This window comes from Brachionichthys hirsutus, chromosome 6, assembly GCF_040956055.1.
Source record: "Brachionichthys hirsutus isolate HB-005 chromosome 6, CSIRO-AGI_Bhir_v1, whole genome shotgun sequence".
NCBI classification, from domain to species: Eukaryota; Metazoa; Chordata; class Actinopteri; order Lophiiformes; family Brachionichthyidae; genus Brachionichthys; species Brachionichthys hirsutus.
Window position 1 is genome coordinate 12604187 of NC_090902.1, and position 20694 is coordinate 12624880.

General features: G+C 48.4%; 1 protein-coding gene across 1 annotated transcript; it reads left to right on the forward strand.

Annotated features, from left to right (window-relative positions):
• The first annotated feature begins 7227 nt into the window (after positions 1-7227).
• myot (myotilin) lies at positions 7228-20673 on the forward strand. Its single transcript, XM_068740804.1, has 17 exons — positions 7228-7235; positions 7403-7523; positions 7772-7828; positions 7953-8094; positions 8540-8563; positions 9042-9161; positions 9232-9442; positions 14498-14717; positions 14798-15630; positions 15843-15993; positions 16073-16162; positions 16928-16965; positions 17377-17515; positions 17593-17800; positions 17894-18059; positions 18790-18923; positions 19810-20673. The coding sequence occupies exons 1-17, from the start codon at positions 7228-7230 to the stop codon at positions 19950-19952; spliced, it is 2805 nt and encodes a 934-aa protein (XP_068596905.1). The 3' UTR covers positions 19953-20673.
• The last annotated feature ends 21 nt before the right edge of the window (positions 20674-20694 follow it).

Genomic DNA, 20694 nt, shown 5'->3' on the forward strand with positions numbered 1-20694 from the left:
TTCTGGCTGATTATAACGTTGATCCTTCCGTCTGCTCTTTGCACCGGGCCTTGTATGACACATCGCGAGATTTTGCGATGTCCTCCGCGGAGGGCAGAGGATGGCTGAGGAGCCAGTTAGTTAGGCAGTAAGTCAGTACACTCTCCACTGAACAGTGATAGAAGGCCAGCATCAGCTGCTGGTCCAAGTTGTTCCTCCTGAGGACACGGAGGAGGTGAAGCCTCTGCTGGGCCTTCTTCACCAAGGTCTTGGTGTGAGGAGACCAGGATAAGGCGCTGGAGATGTGGGTGCCCAGAAACCTGAAGGTGGAGACGGTTTGAAGAGGGGGGGCTTGGGCTGGCTTGTCTTTCCTGAAGTCCATGATCAGTTCCTTCATTTTCTGGACATTCTGGACAGTTGTCCAACTTCAGACCTGTACAATTGTTATTCTCATTTCCTAATACAAAACTGCCAACATGATGAAATTAAAATATTATATTATTTTCAACAATTTATTGCCTGAAGAAATGTCCGATTATTAACTTGACTGTAGGGCTGTGCGTTCTCCCTCGGAGCCACAAGGGTCGACTTGGTTCAGGACCATGGACAGAGCCTGCTGAGCGTATGCAACATAATAAAAATTATAGAAAAAGGTCAAAATGAAAATACACGTGGTGTAGTATGATGGGCAGGGCCCTGTTGATGTCTGCAGTGATTTTGGTGACAGTACAGTGTTTAAAAGTGAGGTTATTGTATATTGTGTTGTGTCTTTCTTCACTGTTGCAGCAGTTTTGTTATTTGCAGACGGTCCCTTGGCACTCGTCGCTCAGCCAGCTCCGCGAAAACAGCAATTCTATTTCTGCCGTCCGAAAGACAGCGACATTTGTTAAAAGTGAGGTTGTAGTACATTGCCTACCTTACAACGATGCGAAAGAAGCATAGTTTATATCTTGATGACGTTTTATTGAGGAGCTATTGGTGCCGGAAGTCCGAATCTGTGAATATCGAGCCAACTACCTAACTTTTTAATCCAGGGTTCTTGTTTTTTAATCCAGGATTCTTGTTTTTTAATCCGGGTTCTGGTCTCAATGTGCCGAAGCAGTTTTGAACCCTTCATTGCTCGTTAACGAAGCCAGTCAGCTGTTGATAAACACGTTTTAAGTCTTAGTCCTGGTTTCTCTTCTTGGAGGTCATCTGATGATGATGATGATGAATATATTTATTAGATAGAATGTTACGGTACAAGTACAATCACACGGTAGAATGTATTACAGTACGAATAAAGTCAAACATCCTGTCTAAGGAGCATTTCAAAAAAGCTTTTGCGGTCTTGTTTCCGTTGGAAGTCCTTAGTGCATAAATCATCGACGTTTAACAATACAAATTTAACAATACAAATATAAATAAAAATAAAATCAGTATTAAATTACTCAATTGATGCAAAATAACATTAGAAAAATAAAAATAATTTTACACCACAGATGTAAACTAACAATAAATTTAAAATAAATCACACCACAGATGCAAAATGACAATGAATGACAATAAATTACCAAGACACTTAATGTGTGCAACGTAGGTGGACAAAGGGGGGGGGGGGGGTTTGATCCGGAGAGAGTCGCGATGACTCCATTTCTGTCCCCCTAAAAGATAGAATGTTAGAGTACAAGTACAGTCACACAGTAGCATGTATTACAGTACAAGTACCTCCTCTTCTTCCTCCTCAGCAAAAAAGCTCTCCAAAGACTTTTGTTTCTTTTTATTAATTTTCGCTAGTTCACGGCTGGCGTTTTTTAGCAACGTAACAAGACGCTAATCATCGATACAACGGATATTGTATACATTAGATGTTCTTTCTTTGCGGCCCGGTAACAAATGCCTTACGGACCGGTACCGGGCCGTGGCCCGGTGGTTGGGGACCACTGCTGTAAAGGACACTTCTCCCTCTCTTTTTCAGTCTCATCTCATGTGTCCCCTGAAGACTCGCTGGCACCACTTGCCGGTTTCCTTGCCCCCCCCGGTCTCACCCTCCGGAATGAAAGTTAGGTCCAACATTCCCTGGATTGCTCCTCTCTGAAATCATCCTAATATAAATACAATCTGTGATCGCTAAAAGATTGAAGCACACATCAGGTGCTGTGTGTGTGTTACCTTTATCTCTGGCTGGTTGGGGGTGGGGGGGGGGGGGGGGGGCACTTGTTCCAGTCTGACGGATCAGTTTGTCTCTGTTGATGAACGCAGCTCTAAATATGCCCGTTAGTTTCCCTCCTGTTCTCTCATTCCAACCTCAGCGGCCTCAGATTCCCTCGACCCCCATTCCACCAACACCCCCCCCCCCCCCCCCCCCCACACACACACACACACGTCCATCCCTTTTGGGGTTTGTGTGTAAATGTGTGTGTCAGCGAGGGGAGCGTGCAGTAACCGAGCCATGACCGGCGGTTACACGGTCACATCGTGGTTTTACATTCAGCATTTGGATCAATACTGTTGCTGCGAAATTCCTGGTCTGCTGGGAAAAGACCGGACGGGGAAGGAGGGGAACGTTTGGTCTGTGTGCTCTACAGGTAGGTTTGAGCTGTGTAGAAGCACTGGGCCGGCTGTGCACGTGCATGAACTCTGTCTGTCTGTCTATCATCTGTCTATCTATCTGTCTATTTATCTGTCTGTCTATCATCTATCTATCTGTCTGTCTATCTATTTGTCTTATCATCTGTCTATCTATTTGTCTATCATCTGTCTGTCTATCATCTATCTGTCTATCTATTTGTATCATCTGTGTCTATTTGTCTATCATCTATCTGTCTATTTATCTGTCTGTCTATCATCTATCTATCTGTCTGTCTATCTATTTGTCTGTCTGTCTATCTGTCTATTTATCTGTCTGTCTATCATCTATCTATCTGTCTGTCTATCTATTTGTCTATCTGTCTGTCTATCTATTTGTCTGTGTCTGTCTATCTATTTGTCTGTCTATCATCGCACTGAATGAAAAATGTGCTGCATCCGTTTTGAGGTTTAGAGGCTCGAAGTGAAAAGTGTGTGTTGGATACTGAGTCTGCAGGGTGAAGCGATGCAAGACATACCAGCCAGTGTGTGTGTGTGTGTGTGTGTTGGGGTCACAGTGTGACTCTTGCATGCTTCCATGATGCTGCGTTTAGCCGATGAGCTGTGGTTGGTGCGCCATGAGATCAGGTGACCGCCTGCAGGCTAAATCAGTCCCAAGTTGAGGAGTTAGTAGAAATGGAGAGGTGGAAGGCCAAGAGGTGTTTTAGAGTTCAAAAAAGGAATTCCTCTTCTCCTCTAATACTACCTTTAACATCCTGGTGGGCCTTTGAAAACTCGCGCTTCAGTCGGCAGGATTATTCTGTCATGTTACATGAAGCTGTCTGTCTGTCTGTCTGTCTGTCACACAGACATCGTCGTCTCACCGAGTGGTGGATGGATGACTCAAATATAACAGTGGAAATGTTCCCCGTCATGACATTCCCATCATCCTCTGCTGTACAGAGCTCAGACCCCAGCGGCTCCATTTTTACGTGAAGTTCCCCGCCAAAATAAGAGATTCACTTGTGGACCATACCCTTACTTTACAAATCAATCGACCCATTGATAATGTTTTTTCTGTAATTATGCTAGCAGAGAGCAGAGGATGAGATCGGCTTTAATGTAAATAATGTGGCGCGCTTCACTGTAGCATTTAGCCCAGAGCACAAATACAACCTGCAAGTCTTTCAGGCCATTTACTTTTACCTGGAGCACGCCCGTACTGTTTATCCTAAACATAATAGCATAAAGAACACTTGAGGCGTCCATATTCTCAGAGGAAATTACACTTGTTAATTCCATTTCATTTTTGAATATTAGAAAAGTCCTTTAGTCAGTTTGAAGCGGATCCGTTGAAATAAAAGGAAGTTATATTTGACCACAGAAAAGCAGGATATTATCCCGCATCACAAAATGGAGTATTTAATATGTGTGTATTTGTTAAAAAGAAAAAGAACAAAAGAGCCACACTTCAAACTGAACTCGAAACATCGGACTCTTGCAGTCCCAGCTAGTGCTAATGTCATTAGCAAGACGGGCCTGATCTAGCCCACCAATCAGAGCGGAGGAGAAAGCAGGAGTCTGGAGTAATTTGCATGAAACTGTGTCACTGTTTATGTAATATTGCTGTCACTGACAGTGTATAGGTGCACGAAATATTCCTTTAAAGGCATGTTATAAGATTCATTCAAAAGCAGTTCCATCTAATTAAACGGTACCATGGATACCGTGATTCAGTATGTCTGTGTTCTTTTGTTTGGAAAGTGGCTTCCTGCATTGCTCTATTGATTCTGATGCCGACTCTGCGACTTGAATGCTGTTCTAAATCGGTCCAAAGCTGCGAGGTGCTGCCGGCCGGAGGCACCGTGGGGTTTAAAGCGAAGCTACAATTACAGAGTGGGTGGTTTGTTTAAATATAACAAGGTTCCGGGGGGGGGTAGATTTAGAAACACAAGGAATTAATTTATGACATTTTACCGTTGGATTGCACATCGTGAGAACAGGAAGATATTACAGCGAATAAATTAGTCCCTTTGGAGGGGATTTCTCTTTCCATCTTTGAACCTAATGAGACGTCTCTCACGGGAGATGGAATCAGGATGATCCTCACTGGCTGCGTTTACATGGACACATTTAATCGGATTAAAAGCCTGATCGGAATAAAAATGCTTCATGTACACATCCAAATCGGAATAGTCTGACCCAATCAAGCTCAATCCAATCAATATTTTATTCCGATCGAGAGGGGTGGTTTATACCGATTGATGATCCGATCAGGGTGCCTGAAAACATGTTTTGTTTACAACGGAAGTCGCTACGGCTTCTTCTTCTACTATTTCCGGTATATTTGGTATAAATTGTGCATGTTAAAATAATTGATTCCGATCAAAAGTGTGATGCATGAACACGCAAATCCTAATCAGATCAATATTTTTAGGGCCATGAACACAGTGCATCCAATCGTAATTTTAATCTGAACTCTGATCGGATTAATGATATTTTGTCAATGTAAACGCAGCATTTGCGAGGACTTCATGCGAGCATTTCACACAGTTCTGGTCTTGAAATTTTATTTGAGCAAAGGTTTAATGTCTTGAGCGCTCACAGAGCACAAACACTGAGAATTATATGTGGGAAACGTACCACTGAAATGCATGCCTGGTGGTGTAAGAGCATTCGTCCATGAGAGGAAACCGACAGACAGACATTTCATGGTTAACAGCAAACTTAGCAAGCAGCAAATGTACTAAAGCGTGGGCATTGTAAGAATTACAAGATATTTTAAAACTCGTATTGTGTTCCTGGTTGAGGAATAAGTGTGAAATCATGCAGGAGGAAGACTGGAGCTTCCTGCTGCAGGTGCAAATCTGGAGCGCCTTCAGGAAACATGGCCGTGTGGGTCCACATTTACTACCGGAACCAGTTCCTCTATCTTTGCATCGGTGGAACAATCGAGCTCACGCACATGTTAAAAAATGACACGTGTACGATCACATTGAACGTGCACTTCCACGCACGGAATCTAATACGGCAGCGTCTCCAGTGAACACGCCTGTAATATGTTCTCCGTCACCGCCAGGCGTGTTTCTCGTGTACCAAGCGTGCCCGCTTCTCTGCTTATTGTACTACAGTGAGAGTCTTTCATCATTCGACCCCCCCAGGCTGCTCTCTGTGGCTGTTTGCCTGGCCTGGGGAGGGAACCGACCGAGGTGGCATGGCTTCGGGTTTCTCTGCCACCTCCTGAGCACAGCGGAGACTCTGACTCTGACTCACAGAGACAAAGTAGAAGGACTTCTCTGCTTTGTCTTGACCCTCCTCCGTTTCGTATTGTCTGCTCTTTGTGTCTGTGGAAACGCTGCGTCGGCTGTAGCAGCGACATCAGCACAGAGCGCATCAGGTGAGGGGTAACAGCTGAAGAGCAAACAGCCCCCCGCATGTCGGATATCCACGTGCACATGCGGTTTCGCCCTCACTCCCAGCAGGTGTGCTTGTGTCTCTCGAGTCTGCTTTGGGTGAGACAGTAGCTGCAGATGTTGGGTCCATTGTGCCCTTCATTACATCGGCCCAGGATTTATTCCAATGACGACAAGGTGCATTCATGTGGCCTTTAAACCCTTCCCGTTCCTCACTCCCCCCACTTGAGGGAGCGCAGCGCTAATCTGAGACAGAGGTGGAGCAGGTCTTGTTGTCAGAAGTCTCCCGTGTCTTTCCGAGGACATGCCTCCAGTTTGTAATGCAGGCTTACTCAAACTCAAACCATGAGCTAGGTGACATCACTATGACACCATCAGACTTATTTTATTTTACTTTACTTTACTTTGCACAGCATACTATTTGTCTTTAACACCTCAGTAGTACTCTTCATGGCTTAACCAAACTGCTCGTGTCCCTGACAGAACAGGGTCCCGTCACAGAACAGCGCTCTGCAGAGCTGCACCTGATTCTACACGTTCTAGAATCAGTGAGTCAAAGCTGCCTGCAGCGCTGTGCTCATTGATGTGTGACCGCGAGGTTAATCCCATGGGTCCTTCCGTCATCCAAAAACAACGTGATTTACCTGATTTAAACAAATCTGGGACTAAAATACGTAGTAATAAAACAGGATGTTGGGATTTACTAATCCTGTTTGATGTTCAGTTCAAAGAGTATCGAAAGATGATTGATTTTCTTCTTCTTCTTTTTTTATAAACAATGCAGTGTCATGGTTTCCTCTCTAATCTATTCCAGCTGGTCGGCTAACAAGACAAGGTTGCCCCATTCTTCATCTCCGTCTGTAACCTTTTGACAAGCCAACACCGGCAATTACATTACCCCCCCCCCCGCCTCCCCCGCCTCGGCGGAGGTAATAACAACTGTGAGTCAAGAGCAGAACGACGTGCTCCAATTGTTTGAATTTATGGGATGCCATAAGTGTCAAGGTGAATATGTGGTTTAACTTTAATATAAAACTGGTCAAAGACTGAAACAGACTCGCTTCTATGGGCTTATCATGGATTATTACTATTTAGTTCATGTTCTTACTAACGATCTTTTTATTTGTGCATGCTCAGAGCTCAGAGCTTATCTCAGGATGTGTGTTTGGTACCGTTGCTCTGGGCTGCTTCGTGCACGTTTCTAAGCTGCCGTGAGTTCGCCGGCCGGAGAGGATCACGTGTCTGACAGTCCGCTTCTCTCTTTGTAGAGTCTCTCAGCCTCTGAAACATGGAACAGTAAGTTAGACCTGCACACAGAGCAGTCATTTCTATTCTGCCCATTCAAAGTCCCATATAATAATAATAATAATGATCGTAATACTGATGAGAAATTAGCCTCAAATCTAGAATAACGTTTCCAGGCTGCAGCTTTTAAGAGCCTACGGGCCTATTTCTTTGTTGAGGTGTGACCGGAGTATCCAGAGGGTGCAGAAGAAGACCAGCACCATGTCACTGACCATCTCCTCCTCCCTTGCTCAGAGGCACTCCAGCCTGGTGCAGCCGCTGCGCGTCAGCCCTCAGACGGTAGTTAACACCGATGCGACGCTTCCAGTGCGCTGAGCATGGACATTCGTATGTCCGACTCTTATCCGCGCGAAATGAGAAATACTCGTTTGTTAGCGAACCCTGCTGTTCTCAACCAGGGATAGAAATAGACGTTTTAAAGACTGTAATGATGTAACAATTATACAAAAATAAATAATCACAATACACATTCTCTACTGTATTGCATATGTGTGCAGGAGATCTTTACCAACTCACCCATAGTCCAGACTCAGAGTCCCAGAGTGCAGTATTCAGGAAAGGGCGTGGCTCCTTCTTTTGTCAAGGTGAAACAATCGTGTTCCATCGTGGCAAAATAAAATGGCATTGCTATCGCATGAAATGAGGATTCTCTTGTTCCAATGATTCGCGGTGTCCTCGTCCTCTCTGTCCATTCGGCGTCTCTGCCAGTGCCTCCGTGATGCGTCCGCAGTGAAGGCTCAGCTGGCCGTGCTGGAGTGCAGACTGAGGGGGACGCCGCCCCTGCAGGTCATTTGGTACCGGGACGACCAACAAGTACTGGATTCAGCTGATTTGAGGATCCTGCGTAAGAGTGAGTCCGACGTTTGTCACCGGGGCTCCTTCTTTACTTTGCCTTCGTAATTCACCAAATCTCAATCTGGGATTAAAATGCAAAGTGATTCATTTGAAGAATCTTCTAACGCAACATCAAAGTATTACACTGCAGCTAACAAGCCTCAGCCCGGACTCACAATGAGCTGCTCAGCATCAGGCTCTGGGTCAGATGAGAGGTCTATTGATCAATAGCAATACAGGTGATTATTAATACTGGACCATTTTCTCTGTATGAATTAATGACGATTGTTGAATGAATAACTTCCACATTACACTTCATATGTGACAATAAGTATTACATGAAATTAAAATGTACCAATCCTTGGTGCGTTCTTCTCGGTTGCTAAGTGACGTATTTATAGACAATTTGAGTCATATTATGGGATGGATTTGATTGCTTTTCTCCTCGTGTTTTTTCCCAGAGGCCAGTTCTGCATCAGTGCCAGGTAAGCACAGAATAATAATTTGTTACGCTCGTCACATTTTACGTTTGCACATTGCATGTGGAGACACGGAAACACGGCAACTGGATGAATTCTAGATTCAGGGGAGTCCCCACTGACTAGTAATGCTTACTCTAGGGCTTCTCTCTCGGTGATTCCCAGAGGGAACTTTCGTCTTCCTGTTGCATGTCGTCACCTATCACACTAACATTCACACTAACATTCACACTAACATTCACACTAACATTCACACTAACATTCACTCTAACATTCACTCTAACATTCACTCTAACATTCACACTAACATTCACACTAACATTCACACTAACATTCACACTAACATTCACTCTAACATTCACTCTAACATTCACTCTAACATTCACTCTAACATTCACTCTAACATTCACTCTAACATTCACACTGAGCTCAAGCTTGGAAGCCGTTTCTTTCGTGAACATCTGGATTGGCGTCCGTCCTGCAGAGGAGCTGTGCACGCTGGTGATCACTGAGGCCTTTCCAGAAGACTCTGGCCTCTTCAAATGTGTGGCCCTCAACTCCTTTGGCACAGCCTCCTGCTCAGCCACGTTGGAAGTTTACAACGGTAGATGTGTGTGACAGTTTACTCCACAGCGTATCTGTTATAGTGTTAACATAATCCCGTCTCTTTGAAGACCTGCAGGAGCAGCTGGAGATCGAGGCTGCTCGTCAGCAAGAAGCCGTTTCCCTCAAGCAGGCAAAGGAAGAGGAGGCCGTGCACCAACAGGACGTTGACTCCTGCAGCAAGGACAGCGAGGAGTTCCCCTCTGAGCTGCCTGACCCTGTGGCACTCCCCCCTCCCGAGTGGCCTGACAGCCCTGCATTCGATAATATCCCTGCTGCAGAGTGAGTGTCAAGAGTCAGTCTGCTGCAAGCATGATATAACGCTGACCTGTGTATGCACAAACTATTACCGGGCCTTTTCTTGATGCAGAATGGCTCCCAACATGCTGATTTTGTCTTGCACTCATCGCTCTCGTGCATGGATGACCTCTGACCTTTAACGTTGTTCTTTTTACTTGACAACACAGTTAATGCAGTACTTGATACCTTTACAGCTTGCAAAGCTGTGCTTCAAAAAGTCCTAAGCACTCACCGGCATCCACATGGTGATCTGGATCGTCATCAAAATGTTCTAAATGGTTATTGGTATCTTTATACACCAACCATGAAAAGTAAAAATTAATCAGAGTTTATGTGTATTTTGAACTGATATTTAAATTCAATGTTAAAATGTAATTGATTCTGGATTAGATTGAGAAGACATTTTGCATATCGGACCCCTTTTTGACTGATTTCTGGTGAGTGAATTGAATGCATATTCTACAAGATGTGATTTTTATAAGTAAATGGGAAATTCCGGATTATTTGGTTTTTTAAATTAAATTAATTTTTTTAAAATTAAATTTAAATTACTTTTTTGTATTCAGAGAGATATCCAGATCGCTCTCAAAATTGAATGGGATCTAAATTATACCAAGACTTTATATATATATATTGAATGCAACAACAGTTTTTTAATACATACATACTTGTACATACAACACCCATAAAATACATATTAATAAAAAAATCCAGCTTCAATATAATACACATTTGACTTAATCGAGAAAGAATATGAGGAAGCCAAGGCTTATCAAGTCCTACCCACATTCTTCGCCATCAACCAATGCAAAATTCCAATAAATAAACTAAACGGGCGACACAAAAATAGAACAAATGAACAGGCGTGATTAATGTCGGTGTATTTTACACTCTCCTTCCTCCTGTCTATACTTCTCAAAGATGTATGTCTCGTATTTTTAAAAAAATAACATTATAGTTTGTTTAAATGTTTCTTCAAGGCCATGACACAAATAGATTTCTTTTCATCTTTTCATCAAGATCCGTCCAAAAGTCTTTCCGTAATCCTGCTAACAGACAAACGCCGTCACAGAACCTCCTTGGCGGAGGTAGATTATCAGTGAGGTAGTTCCTTTATATGACCACAGGAGGTCACTGCTGATTTGTTTTTTTTCTTTCTTTCTTTCTATCTTTCTTTCTTTCTTTCTTTCTTGGGGATAATGTCTTAATTAGTCCATTAAAGAAGGAAAGCTCTCTGCGGGTTTTTTTTTATTTTTTTATTACATCTACTGTTCTGAACTTCTGACCAGTTTAAAAATACATTGAGCTGAAGCTTGTTCGAAACACGTGACTCGACCAATCAGAGACGTGGCCGCGCGACCCTGCCCCCGCTCGTGAACGCGCGTTGTCACCTGTTGCAGTCGCGCTTTCCGCTTCGCACCGGCTTCGAGCAGTCCGCGTTCACCGGCCGAGGTTTAAGGACCGAGTTTGCGGAAGAGGTAAGAACCCATCACCGTCGTCCTCTGAGCATTTAGAGCTACAGTTTACTTTAATTAAATTTAACCAAGTTCTCCAAAATGCAGTGTTTTGTGTAAGAAGCAATGTTTTAGTTTTTATTTGTACTTTAGGGAAGGGTCGTATCTGACAGCAATTTAATTTACTTCAACTGATTTAAAAGTACATGGAGCTGTCTCCTCTCCCTCTGTCCCCCTGCCTCTTCTCCCTCTGTCCCCTGTCTCCTCTCCCTCTGTCCCTCTCCCTCTGTCCCCCTGTCTCCTCTCCCTCTGTCCCCCTGTCTCCTGTCCCCCTGTCCTTCAGGCCCGCAGTGGTTCTCATTTATAGGTTTCATTTAAATTTGACCAATCCAGATAAAAAACATTTTATTCGTGGAGGAAAAATTCCCTTTGCAGTGATTTAAATTAAAATAGCACATGAACATGAGAGAAATATTAATTGATATAATGAACTAATTAATGGTAAACCTGCCATAAACATTCATGTTTTAAGACCTCATTTAAATGTATGGACAGGTTTGAGTACCGGTTAGAATACGGGTTAGAGTACGGGTTTGAGTACGGGCTTGAGTACGGGTTAGAGTACGGGCTTGAGTACGTCCCAGGTTCTCCAGTCCGGACGGTAGAAAGGAAAAGCTGCTTCAGCTTGCTTCTGATTCAGGGAACACCAAGTTCTCATCCCGGAGGCCCTGAGGTTTACAGATAACTCGTATAATGTACAAGTAAATTGGAGATGTACTCCAAAGTTTTTATCTTTCTAGATTGAACAGTAATTCCTAGGGTAGGAAAACAACAGTTCATACAAGTCCACGGCGGATTTTAAACTTTGACTTGATACTGTGAGTGTTCCATAGTGTGAATTATGACTGGCTCAGCTCTGTATCCATGTCCAGCCTATGATCTCATCTGTAATATGAAGTGCAGACATGGCGTCTGTGCCCCCCCCCCCCCCCCCCCCCCCCCGTTGTTTAGAGCCCGGGCAGCAGACTGGTTTATCAGGTCACGCTGAACTGGGAAGTTCCTTTGGTAATTTTTATATCTGATATTTGAGAAAGACAAACATGATTTTCTGTGAGGTTGGACTTTTTTTTTTTCCTGCTGTAAAATGAACTAACAGATATAAATAATGTTACTATGGTGAGGGTTAATATTGCATATCTGCGGTGGCCCTGAAGGGAAGATCACGATGACAAATAGGAGGACGGAAGGAGAAATCAAAAAGCAGGATGAAAATGAACAAAAAGACAACTGAGCTGCAGGAAGAGGAAGGCGGTCACGGATTGGACAGATGTCCCGTCTTCCATTTTAATATGATGGATGTAGACCGTGAACACATTTGCTGTCATCTGGGAATCAAAAATATTGAGATGAAGATGGAAAAATGGGCACAACTGTTGCGTTTTGACACTTTACAGACATGCTTTTTGCCTTTTAGACATATTGTTTCAGGTTCGACATCAAATGGTGTGTGTGTGTGTGTGTGTGTGTTTTCTCAAAGGGCTGGGTCACGACTAGTGTGTCTGCACCTGTCAGCTGATGTCCCAATACCAATATAGTTTTGCTTACTTAATGACACAAATATTCATACATCAAATTTCAGAATGCGCACACACACACACACACACACACACACACACACACACACAGATGCGTTCTGATTTTCCGTCCCGTGTGTGCACTGCAGAAGAGGGACGGACATTTCTGAGCACAATTTTTATGAAGTCTGGTTAGATGGTAGAATAATTGAGATATTAAAGATTTCATGATTTTCAGTTTTATTGTATCTCTCCAGTAAATTAAGCACTTTACTTTGACCTTGACTGTGAGAAAGCGGTTTATTCAAAATGTTATGGTCACATATATATATATATAGAATTTTTATTTTACATGAAATGAAAGCTGTACACATTTGAGAAATCTGTCAATTATGGTTTTAAAGGTCCCATATTAACCCTAACATGTTATGAAAAGCTCATAACATGGTGCTGGTCCGTGGACACGGTGCCGGTCCGCGGTGCTGGTCCGTGGTGCCGGTCCGCGGTGCTGGTCCGTGGTGCTGGTCCGTGGACACGGTGCCGGTCCTCGGTGCTGGTCCGTGGTGCTGGTCCGTGGACACGGTGCCGGTCCGCGGTGCTGGTCCGTGGTGCTGGTCCGTGGACACGGTGCCGGTCCGCGGTGCTGGTCCGTGGACGCGGTGCTGGTCCGTGGTGCCGGTCCGCGGTGCTGGTCCGTGGTGCTGGTCCGTGGTGCTGGTCCGTGGTGCCGGTCCGCGGTGCTGGTCCGTGGTGCTGGTCCGTGGACACGGTGCCGGTCCGCGGTGCTGGTCCGTGGTGCCGGTCCGCGGTGCTGGTCCGTGGTGCTGGTCCGTGGACACGGTGCCGGTCCGCGGTGCTGGTCCGTGGACGCGGTGCTGGTCCGTGGTGCCGGTCCGCGGTGCTGGTCCGTGGTGCTGGTCCGTGGTGCTGGTCCGTGGTGCTGGTCCGTGGTGCTGGTCCGTGGTGCTGGTCCGTGGTGCTGGTCCGTGGACGCGGTGCTGGTCCGTGGTGCCGGTCCGCGGTGCTGGTCCGTGGACGCGGTGCTGGTCCGTGGTGCCGGTCCGCGGTGCTGGTCCGTGGATGCGGTGCCGGTCCGTGGACGCGGTGCCGGTCCGTGGACGCGGTGCCCTGACTGATGGTACCGACCGCTGGGGTCGTATCACCAGTGACGGGCCGATGGATTCTAGTGTGCTGTCTCCGGCGCTGGATGATGTGAGACGAGGAAATGACTCGGGTCTGGTGATCCTCACTCGGAGCCCCCCCGTCTGACTAATGTCGCACAAACTCTCTGAAAAGCACGCCGGGGTGCGAAAAGCAAAAGTCCAGAAGCAAACTGCGTACTTCTATGTTCTATTAGCTCACTCGGTCTGAAGTGCAGACAGTTTTCCTTTCCTTTCATCACTCATTCCCAGATTCAGCTGTCATTATGTGTGGTTGTCATGGGAACAGCCAAGCTTGGTTACAGAAGGAAACGACTGATGGAGTGGGCAGACTCTGATATCTGTTGGTTTCATTACCCGGACCCGGATGTATTTCTGGGTCATTGAGTCGCGGGGAGCGGCGTGTCTCTCATGGTAACCGCTCGGGAGTCATCACGCTCTGACTCTCTGGTCACCGAGCCGCCGCGCTCTGACTCTCTGGTCACCGAGCCACCGCGCTCTGACTCTCTGGTCACCGCGCTCTGACTCTCTGGTCACCAAGCCACCACGCTCTGACTCTCTGGTCACCACGCTCTGACTCTCTGGTCACCGAGCCGTCGCGCTCTGACTCTCTGGTCACCGAGCCGCCGCGCTCTGACTCTCTGGTCGCCGCGCTCTGACTCTCTGGTCACCGAGCCGTCGCGCTCTGACTCTCTGGTCACCGAGCCGCCGCGCTCTGACTCTCTGGTCGCCGCGCTCTGACTCTCTGGTCACCGAGCCGTCCCGCTCTGACTCTCTGGTCACCGAGCCACCGCGCTCTGACTCTCTGGTTCTGAAACCTTTGCTGACGCGTCTGTTTCTGCGTGACAGTCGTCCGGAGGCTCAGCCAGCCGACCGCTCCTCTGAGGAACCCTTTGGTCCGAGCCCGGAGGAGCGCTGCCTGGACTCCGGGGGACGAAGCTCAGCCGAGGTGACCCCCAGCCCTCTCCCCCCACCCTCGCCCTCACCCTCACCCCCGCCAACGCTGACCCGAGCCGAGGAGGCGGCCCAAACCGCCAAGCTATTCTCTCCAAGCAAGCTCAGCTTGACTGTAAGAAGAGAAATGTTGTTCCTCATCTCTTTACTGGAATCCCATTTGAGTCCTTTTTATTTGTGTCTCGTCTCTCCCAGTCCTCCCAGTCAGGAGGCGACAACATGAACCGGTCAGGCCTGCCGACCTTCAGCGCCAGTTCCTTCCCTCCCAGTGCCTTCAACTATGAGCGACCACGACATTTTATCCAATCGCAGCCGTCCTTCCAGGCGCCCAGCTACGAGAGCGTTGTGAGGGAGGCCCAGCAGCACCAGAGCGACCCGCAGCAGAACCTCAGCGCATCCCAGAATAGTCCAGCTGCTGCTCCAAGTCAGTCGACTCAGACCCTGTCCAGGTCCAGGTCTGTGTCCCAGATCCAGACCCAGACCCAGAACCAGGCTCAGTTCCAGTCCCTCAGCCTCGGTCAGAACCAATCCAAGTCTGTCCACCAGATCCAGATCCAAACTCAGGCCAAGAGTACCAGCAAGTCCTCTCCCTCCTCGCCCAGTCCCTCTGCCTCCTCTTCCTCTTTCCCCCGCGCCACGCTGCGGTCCACCATCACCCTCACCCCCAGCGTTCCCAGTGCCACCGGACTGGGCAGCGCCACCCTGCCGGCGAACCAGGACTCCATGTCGGCTCCTGCTGCTTATCTCTGCTCCGTGCTGCCCTCCCAGTCCGCCTTCTCCCCATTTTCCTCCTCCAAGCTGTCTCCCAACTCCAACGCCCCCCCACCGCCCACAACCACTTCCTGCTCCCCGCCGGCTCCCTCCAGCCCCTCTTCTCCTCCCTCCCTGCCTCAGCGACCTCTCCCAGTGTCCCCTTCCCCCCCACGCTCCCCTGTGTCTCCGTCCTCCTCCTGTCTCCCACAGCCCGGCGCCCCCCCCGGTCAGACCAGCGTCTCGCTACCCATCGGCTACAAGGGAACGCCCAACATGTGAGTCGCAGAGAAGAGACGCAACAGAAGTTTAATTTCTTTATGCAGCACATCAAAGTCAGTGTGACGAACCCAAAACGGTCTGAAGGTCCAGTAACGTCTGGCTGAAGCAGGATGCTTGCTCGCTTTTCAACCTGTGTTCCTTGCTCCTCCTCCTCTGTCTCTCTCTCTCTCTCTCTCTCTCTCCCTCTCTCCCTCTCTCTCTCTCTCAGCCTCCCTAAACCCATCCTCAGGAAGTCCGTCGCTCCTCGGCCCCCCTCCTCTCGCTCCACAGAGGGTGACATCCAGGGCTCCAAAGACGCCCTGATCCAGGATCTGGAGAAGAAACTGCGCTCCAAGGAGGCCAGGGGGAGGAGCAGCCAGGTGAGTGTGTGCCCCCCCGCCCCCCCCCTCACACAGTATGTGTCTGTGTGAACCAATCGGAATGCTTCTCCTCCTGCAGAAGCTGTCCTATGAGGAGCGTATGGCTCGCAGGCTGCTGGGCCCAGACAACGGCACCGACACGCTGGACCAAAACAGCCTGTCAGACCAGGTGGGGCAACACACTGCCCCCCCCCCCCCCCTCCCAGTCAGTGGACAGCACAAAGCCCCCCGTCTGCAGCGCTTCCTGTGTGTGTGTGTGTTTGTGTGTGTGTGTGTGTCAGCGCTGCATTGCTGGCTCGGCTCCAAACGCATTAGCGTTCATATAGCTACCAATCAGAGAGCACACACTATTACTGTCAGCCGGTTTGAATGGCTGCACAGAGACCCCCCCCCCCCCACCAGGGCCCCCGATGGGCTCCCAAACTGAAAGGCTGGCAGCAGCCCCCAAAGAGCCGTGTGTGTGTAGCTGCAGGATTGTTCTGTCAAAAGGCCTCACAGGGCTTTACAGCTTCTATTTTCTCTGTCTCTCACACACACAGAGGCACACACACACACAGACACACACACACACAGACACACACACACACAGACACAGACACACACACAGACACACACAGACACACACACAGACACACACACACACGCAGACACACACACACAGACACACACAGACACACACACAGAGGCACACACACACACACACACACACACACACAGACACAGAGGCACACACACACACACACACACACACACACACATCTCCTGAAGCCACTGAGGTTTGCCAGCAGCTATTTCCAGCCTGCTTTCTGAGAAGGTGCCCTTTCACTTGTGGACCATTGTCAGAACACACACACACACACACACTGCTGACATTGTATCAACCTGTAGAGTGTCTTCGACCTTGTGATGACCTCTGCTCTCTTTCCTGTTCCAGTCCGATGCGCCAGAAGGACGACACACGGGCGGACTCTGGTAAAGCTCTTCTCCTCGTGAGCTCGGCTCCGTAGTTTCAGGTTGTAGTTGTGAACCGGAGGTCTTTGTGCCGCACGACGACTGTCCTGCTGAGCCCTGTCCCGTCATGGAGGGTCGTCCACAGCGGTGTCCAGTCATGTGGCTTTAGTGTGACATCGCTCTCCACTGGGCCGATCCAGTCGTGTCCAGGAGGAGCTTTTAAACGTCTTCACTTCTGAAGGACTGAAACATGGATTGAAGCAAAGCTCCGTGACTTCATGGACCTCAGAGTGAATCGAGTGTCGGGACACGTCCTTAACGTGTCTTCTTGCTGCCAGAGGACGGGAGCTGACCAGGAATCACAATGATCTGGTCCCGTACATGTCCCACGACCAGTGAGTGGACAGTAACATCCAGTCTCTGTCCCTGCAGGGGGATGCGTCACTCGGGGACAGACGAGAGGACAAACGAGGGCTCAGCTATTCAGGAGAAATGCTACGCTCCCCGCTTCCTGCAGGTCCCTGCAGACCTCACGGTGGAGGAGGGACGCTTCTGCAGGATCGACTTCAAGGTGACTGTCCTCCGCGTCTGTCTTCAGAGCTCAGGGACTCCAGGCGGGAATTTAACCCCCACCCGTCCCGAACCCAGGTCGGAGGCCTCCCCACACCCGACATCTGCTGGTACCTGGACGGAAAAGCCATCCGACCAGACGACTACCACAAGATGCTGGTGTGTGAAAAAGGGATGCACTCCTTCATCATCGAGATCGTCACCGTGCACCACGCCGGCGTGCACGAGTGTGTGGCCAGGAACCGGGCCGGGGAGAGCAGGTTCACCCTGAGGCTGGACGTGATCGGTAGAGACAAAGCCGTCTTTAATGTCCTGAATCTACAGATGTCCTGTGATCAGGAACTCCTCTTCCTCTTCCTCTTCCTCTTCCTCCCTGTAGCCCAGGTGGTGCTCCGTCCTCCCACCTTCGTCCAGAAGATGCTGAACTCCAGAGCTCTAGAGGGCGACACCATGAGGCTGGAATATAAAGTGGACGCGTCCCCTCCTCCGGAGCTCTTCTGGAAGAAAGACAAAGACATGCTGCGCATCGACCCCAACAGAATGAGGTGGGTGGACAGGAAGCCGGCGCTCCTCGTGGCGACGATGAGGAGCGCCGTTTGTTTCCTGCGCTGATCTAAACTGTGTTGTGAACGACGTTTTGAACATTTGTAATCGTTTCACCGCGTGTCAGACTGTCGTGGTTGAAACAGTCGATTAACGCTTCTGTCTGTCCTTTCAGAAATAAGGTTTTACCCTCTCTGCAAAAAGAAATCAATGTTGTTTCTTACTTTCACTGCATTCAATAATTATGCATTATTATAACCGTTAAAGTTTCATGTATTTATTATATAAGTTTCACCTTTTTGTGCCAATTTGAGAATGTGAAATGCGAAAAACCACAAAACACGAAATATTCTTTACATGCCAAGTGTAAACTGGAATATTTGTTTATTGCATCCTTGGATCTGTCAATAATTTGCACAAACGCTGATTGTTGTGTTTATTTATTTTATTTTAAAATATGTCAACCTTTTACCCTTTGTGCGAAAAAAAATGTAATCTGTGAACGTAAAGGAGAGAATGGGAAAATGTGATGAGCAAACTCACACACACAAATAATTATCTCAATACACACATTCCTACCAAAACACACCCGTAAAATTATGGAGCGATTTTGACTTGAACTATAAAAACTACAGAGGAAGTGTTGAACATGTTGGAGCCTGTTTGATGCCTCATGTTCCACGCCTTCATGCTGCTGTGTGTGTGTGTGTGTGTGTGTGCGCGTCTCCTCAGCCTGTATCAGGACGGCTCCGGACGCCAGTGCCTGCTGATAGAGCGTGTCCAGAAGTCCGACGCCGGCTGGTACACCCTCTCCGCTATCAACGTGGCCGGAATGTCCACCTGCAACACCAGGCTGGACGTGGGCAGTGAGTCCACCGCCTGCTCCGGTTCCTATGTAAAACGAGTGTGATCGGGGCCCGTCTGCTGTATGAGATCGTCCACGGTTACCATAGCAACCTGGCTGTGAAGGCAGGCGGCAGATGGACGGGTCGGGCACGCGTCGTCGGCGATCGAGTGGAACCTGATAGACGTTTCCTGAAAGACGAACGGAGCCCGTCCACTGAGGAGAGGACAGATATCAGGTTCCTGCTCCATCACATAGCATCTGCTCTGTGGGCGGGGACCGGACATGAAAGGAGCATGTTTGCTGTATGTGAGTCCAGCATCATGGCTTTAAGCTAGCTGTGGCTAACAGCCGTGTGCAGGTTGTGTGCTCTCTGAGTAAACACTCCAGACACACACCGATGGATCTCACCCCCCCCCCCCCCCCCCCCGGGTGAAGCCTGCGCTGCAGACGGGTTATTCTGAGAGGAATGTTCAGCCTCTAAATGGAGTTCATGCTGCCGGAGCTTCATAGAAACGCTCCTCCAGCCTGCAGCACAGATCACACGATCCAATGAAGTCTCACGCAGGACCCCCGTTACTGGTTTGTTTCAATTTCTGCTATAATGGAGGTTATTATGGTCTGTCCACATCCACACAAATGGACTTTCCGCTGTCCTTTCTGGGTTTTTTTTTCCCCTTCAAATAAGTCACATGATTACTTTCGTTCAGTTTCGTCCCTGAAACGCTCCACAACCGTCCCGCCATGAATAATAAAGCCATTGTAGGCGATGGATCAAAAACGGGTAAATACTGGCGTGAATATCTGGAGGTCAGACGAGACGGTTCTGAAATGACTACTAAATGAAATGATCAATGGTGTCTGATAATTCCAGTTCATTGATGTTTGAAACTCTCTCCGCCTCTCAGCGAGGACGGCCCCCCCGCTGAAGACGGCGCCGCCCGGCTCGAAGTCGCTGAAGCTGCTGTCGTCACTGAGCTACGTGCCCGCCCCGACCGCGGAGAGCCCCGCCCAGCACACCGCCCCGCTGCACGAGAGCGAAGAGCTCTAACGCACATCAGAGCTGTCGGGACTGGGCCTGGTTCAGGACGCAGCGGATGTCCTGTCCGTGATCGTCTCTGCCGGGAACGCCGTCCTGATTGAAGACGCTCCCGTTAAACGTTTCCGGCGTGTTGCCGGTGTATTAATAGCCCCAGAAGCTGATCCCAGCCAGCGCAGACATTTCTATGTTGCACGCTCACCTTTCTGTAACTGTACATTCTCTCTGACGAGGTGTAGGAGGTGAAGTGACGACGCTACCCACAATGCAACATGTCTCCCTGCACGTTATTCCCTCCTGGCCTGCACTTGGTCACTGGATGAGGCCGAGTTGACATCCGAGCCTCCGATCAGCTCCTCTGTCGTCGGGTAAATTAAGCCGTGCGTTGTTTTTAACGTTGTTTTCTGATATACTGTGTATGTGGAATAAAGTTATTAGTTATCAGCGCTGGACTTTAAGCTTCCTCTCCTGCCCGCAGAGCGATGCGGCCGGAGTTGTAAACGGGTCAAGACACTAACTAACTTCTGGGTCCTGGTTGTGACTTGTTCGGGCTGCATCATTTAAACGTGGAACCGGTGGTCCTGGTTGGTTGCTGTGACGATTTGCTTGAAGCGCTCGAGCAGTTGCGACTTGAATCTGCAGGCGTTGGTGTGTTTTCTCCGTTAATACTGTTTGTTGTGTGAAACCTCCGTGTATCACTGGGTGAGTGAGGAATAAAGTTAGTGTGATCTTACGTTTGACTTGTGCATAAACC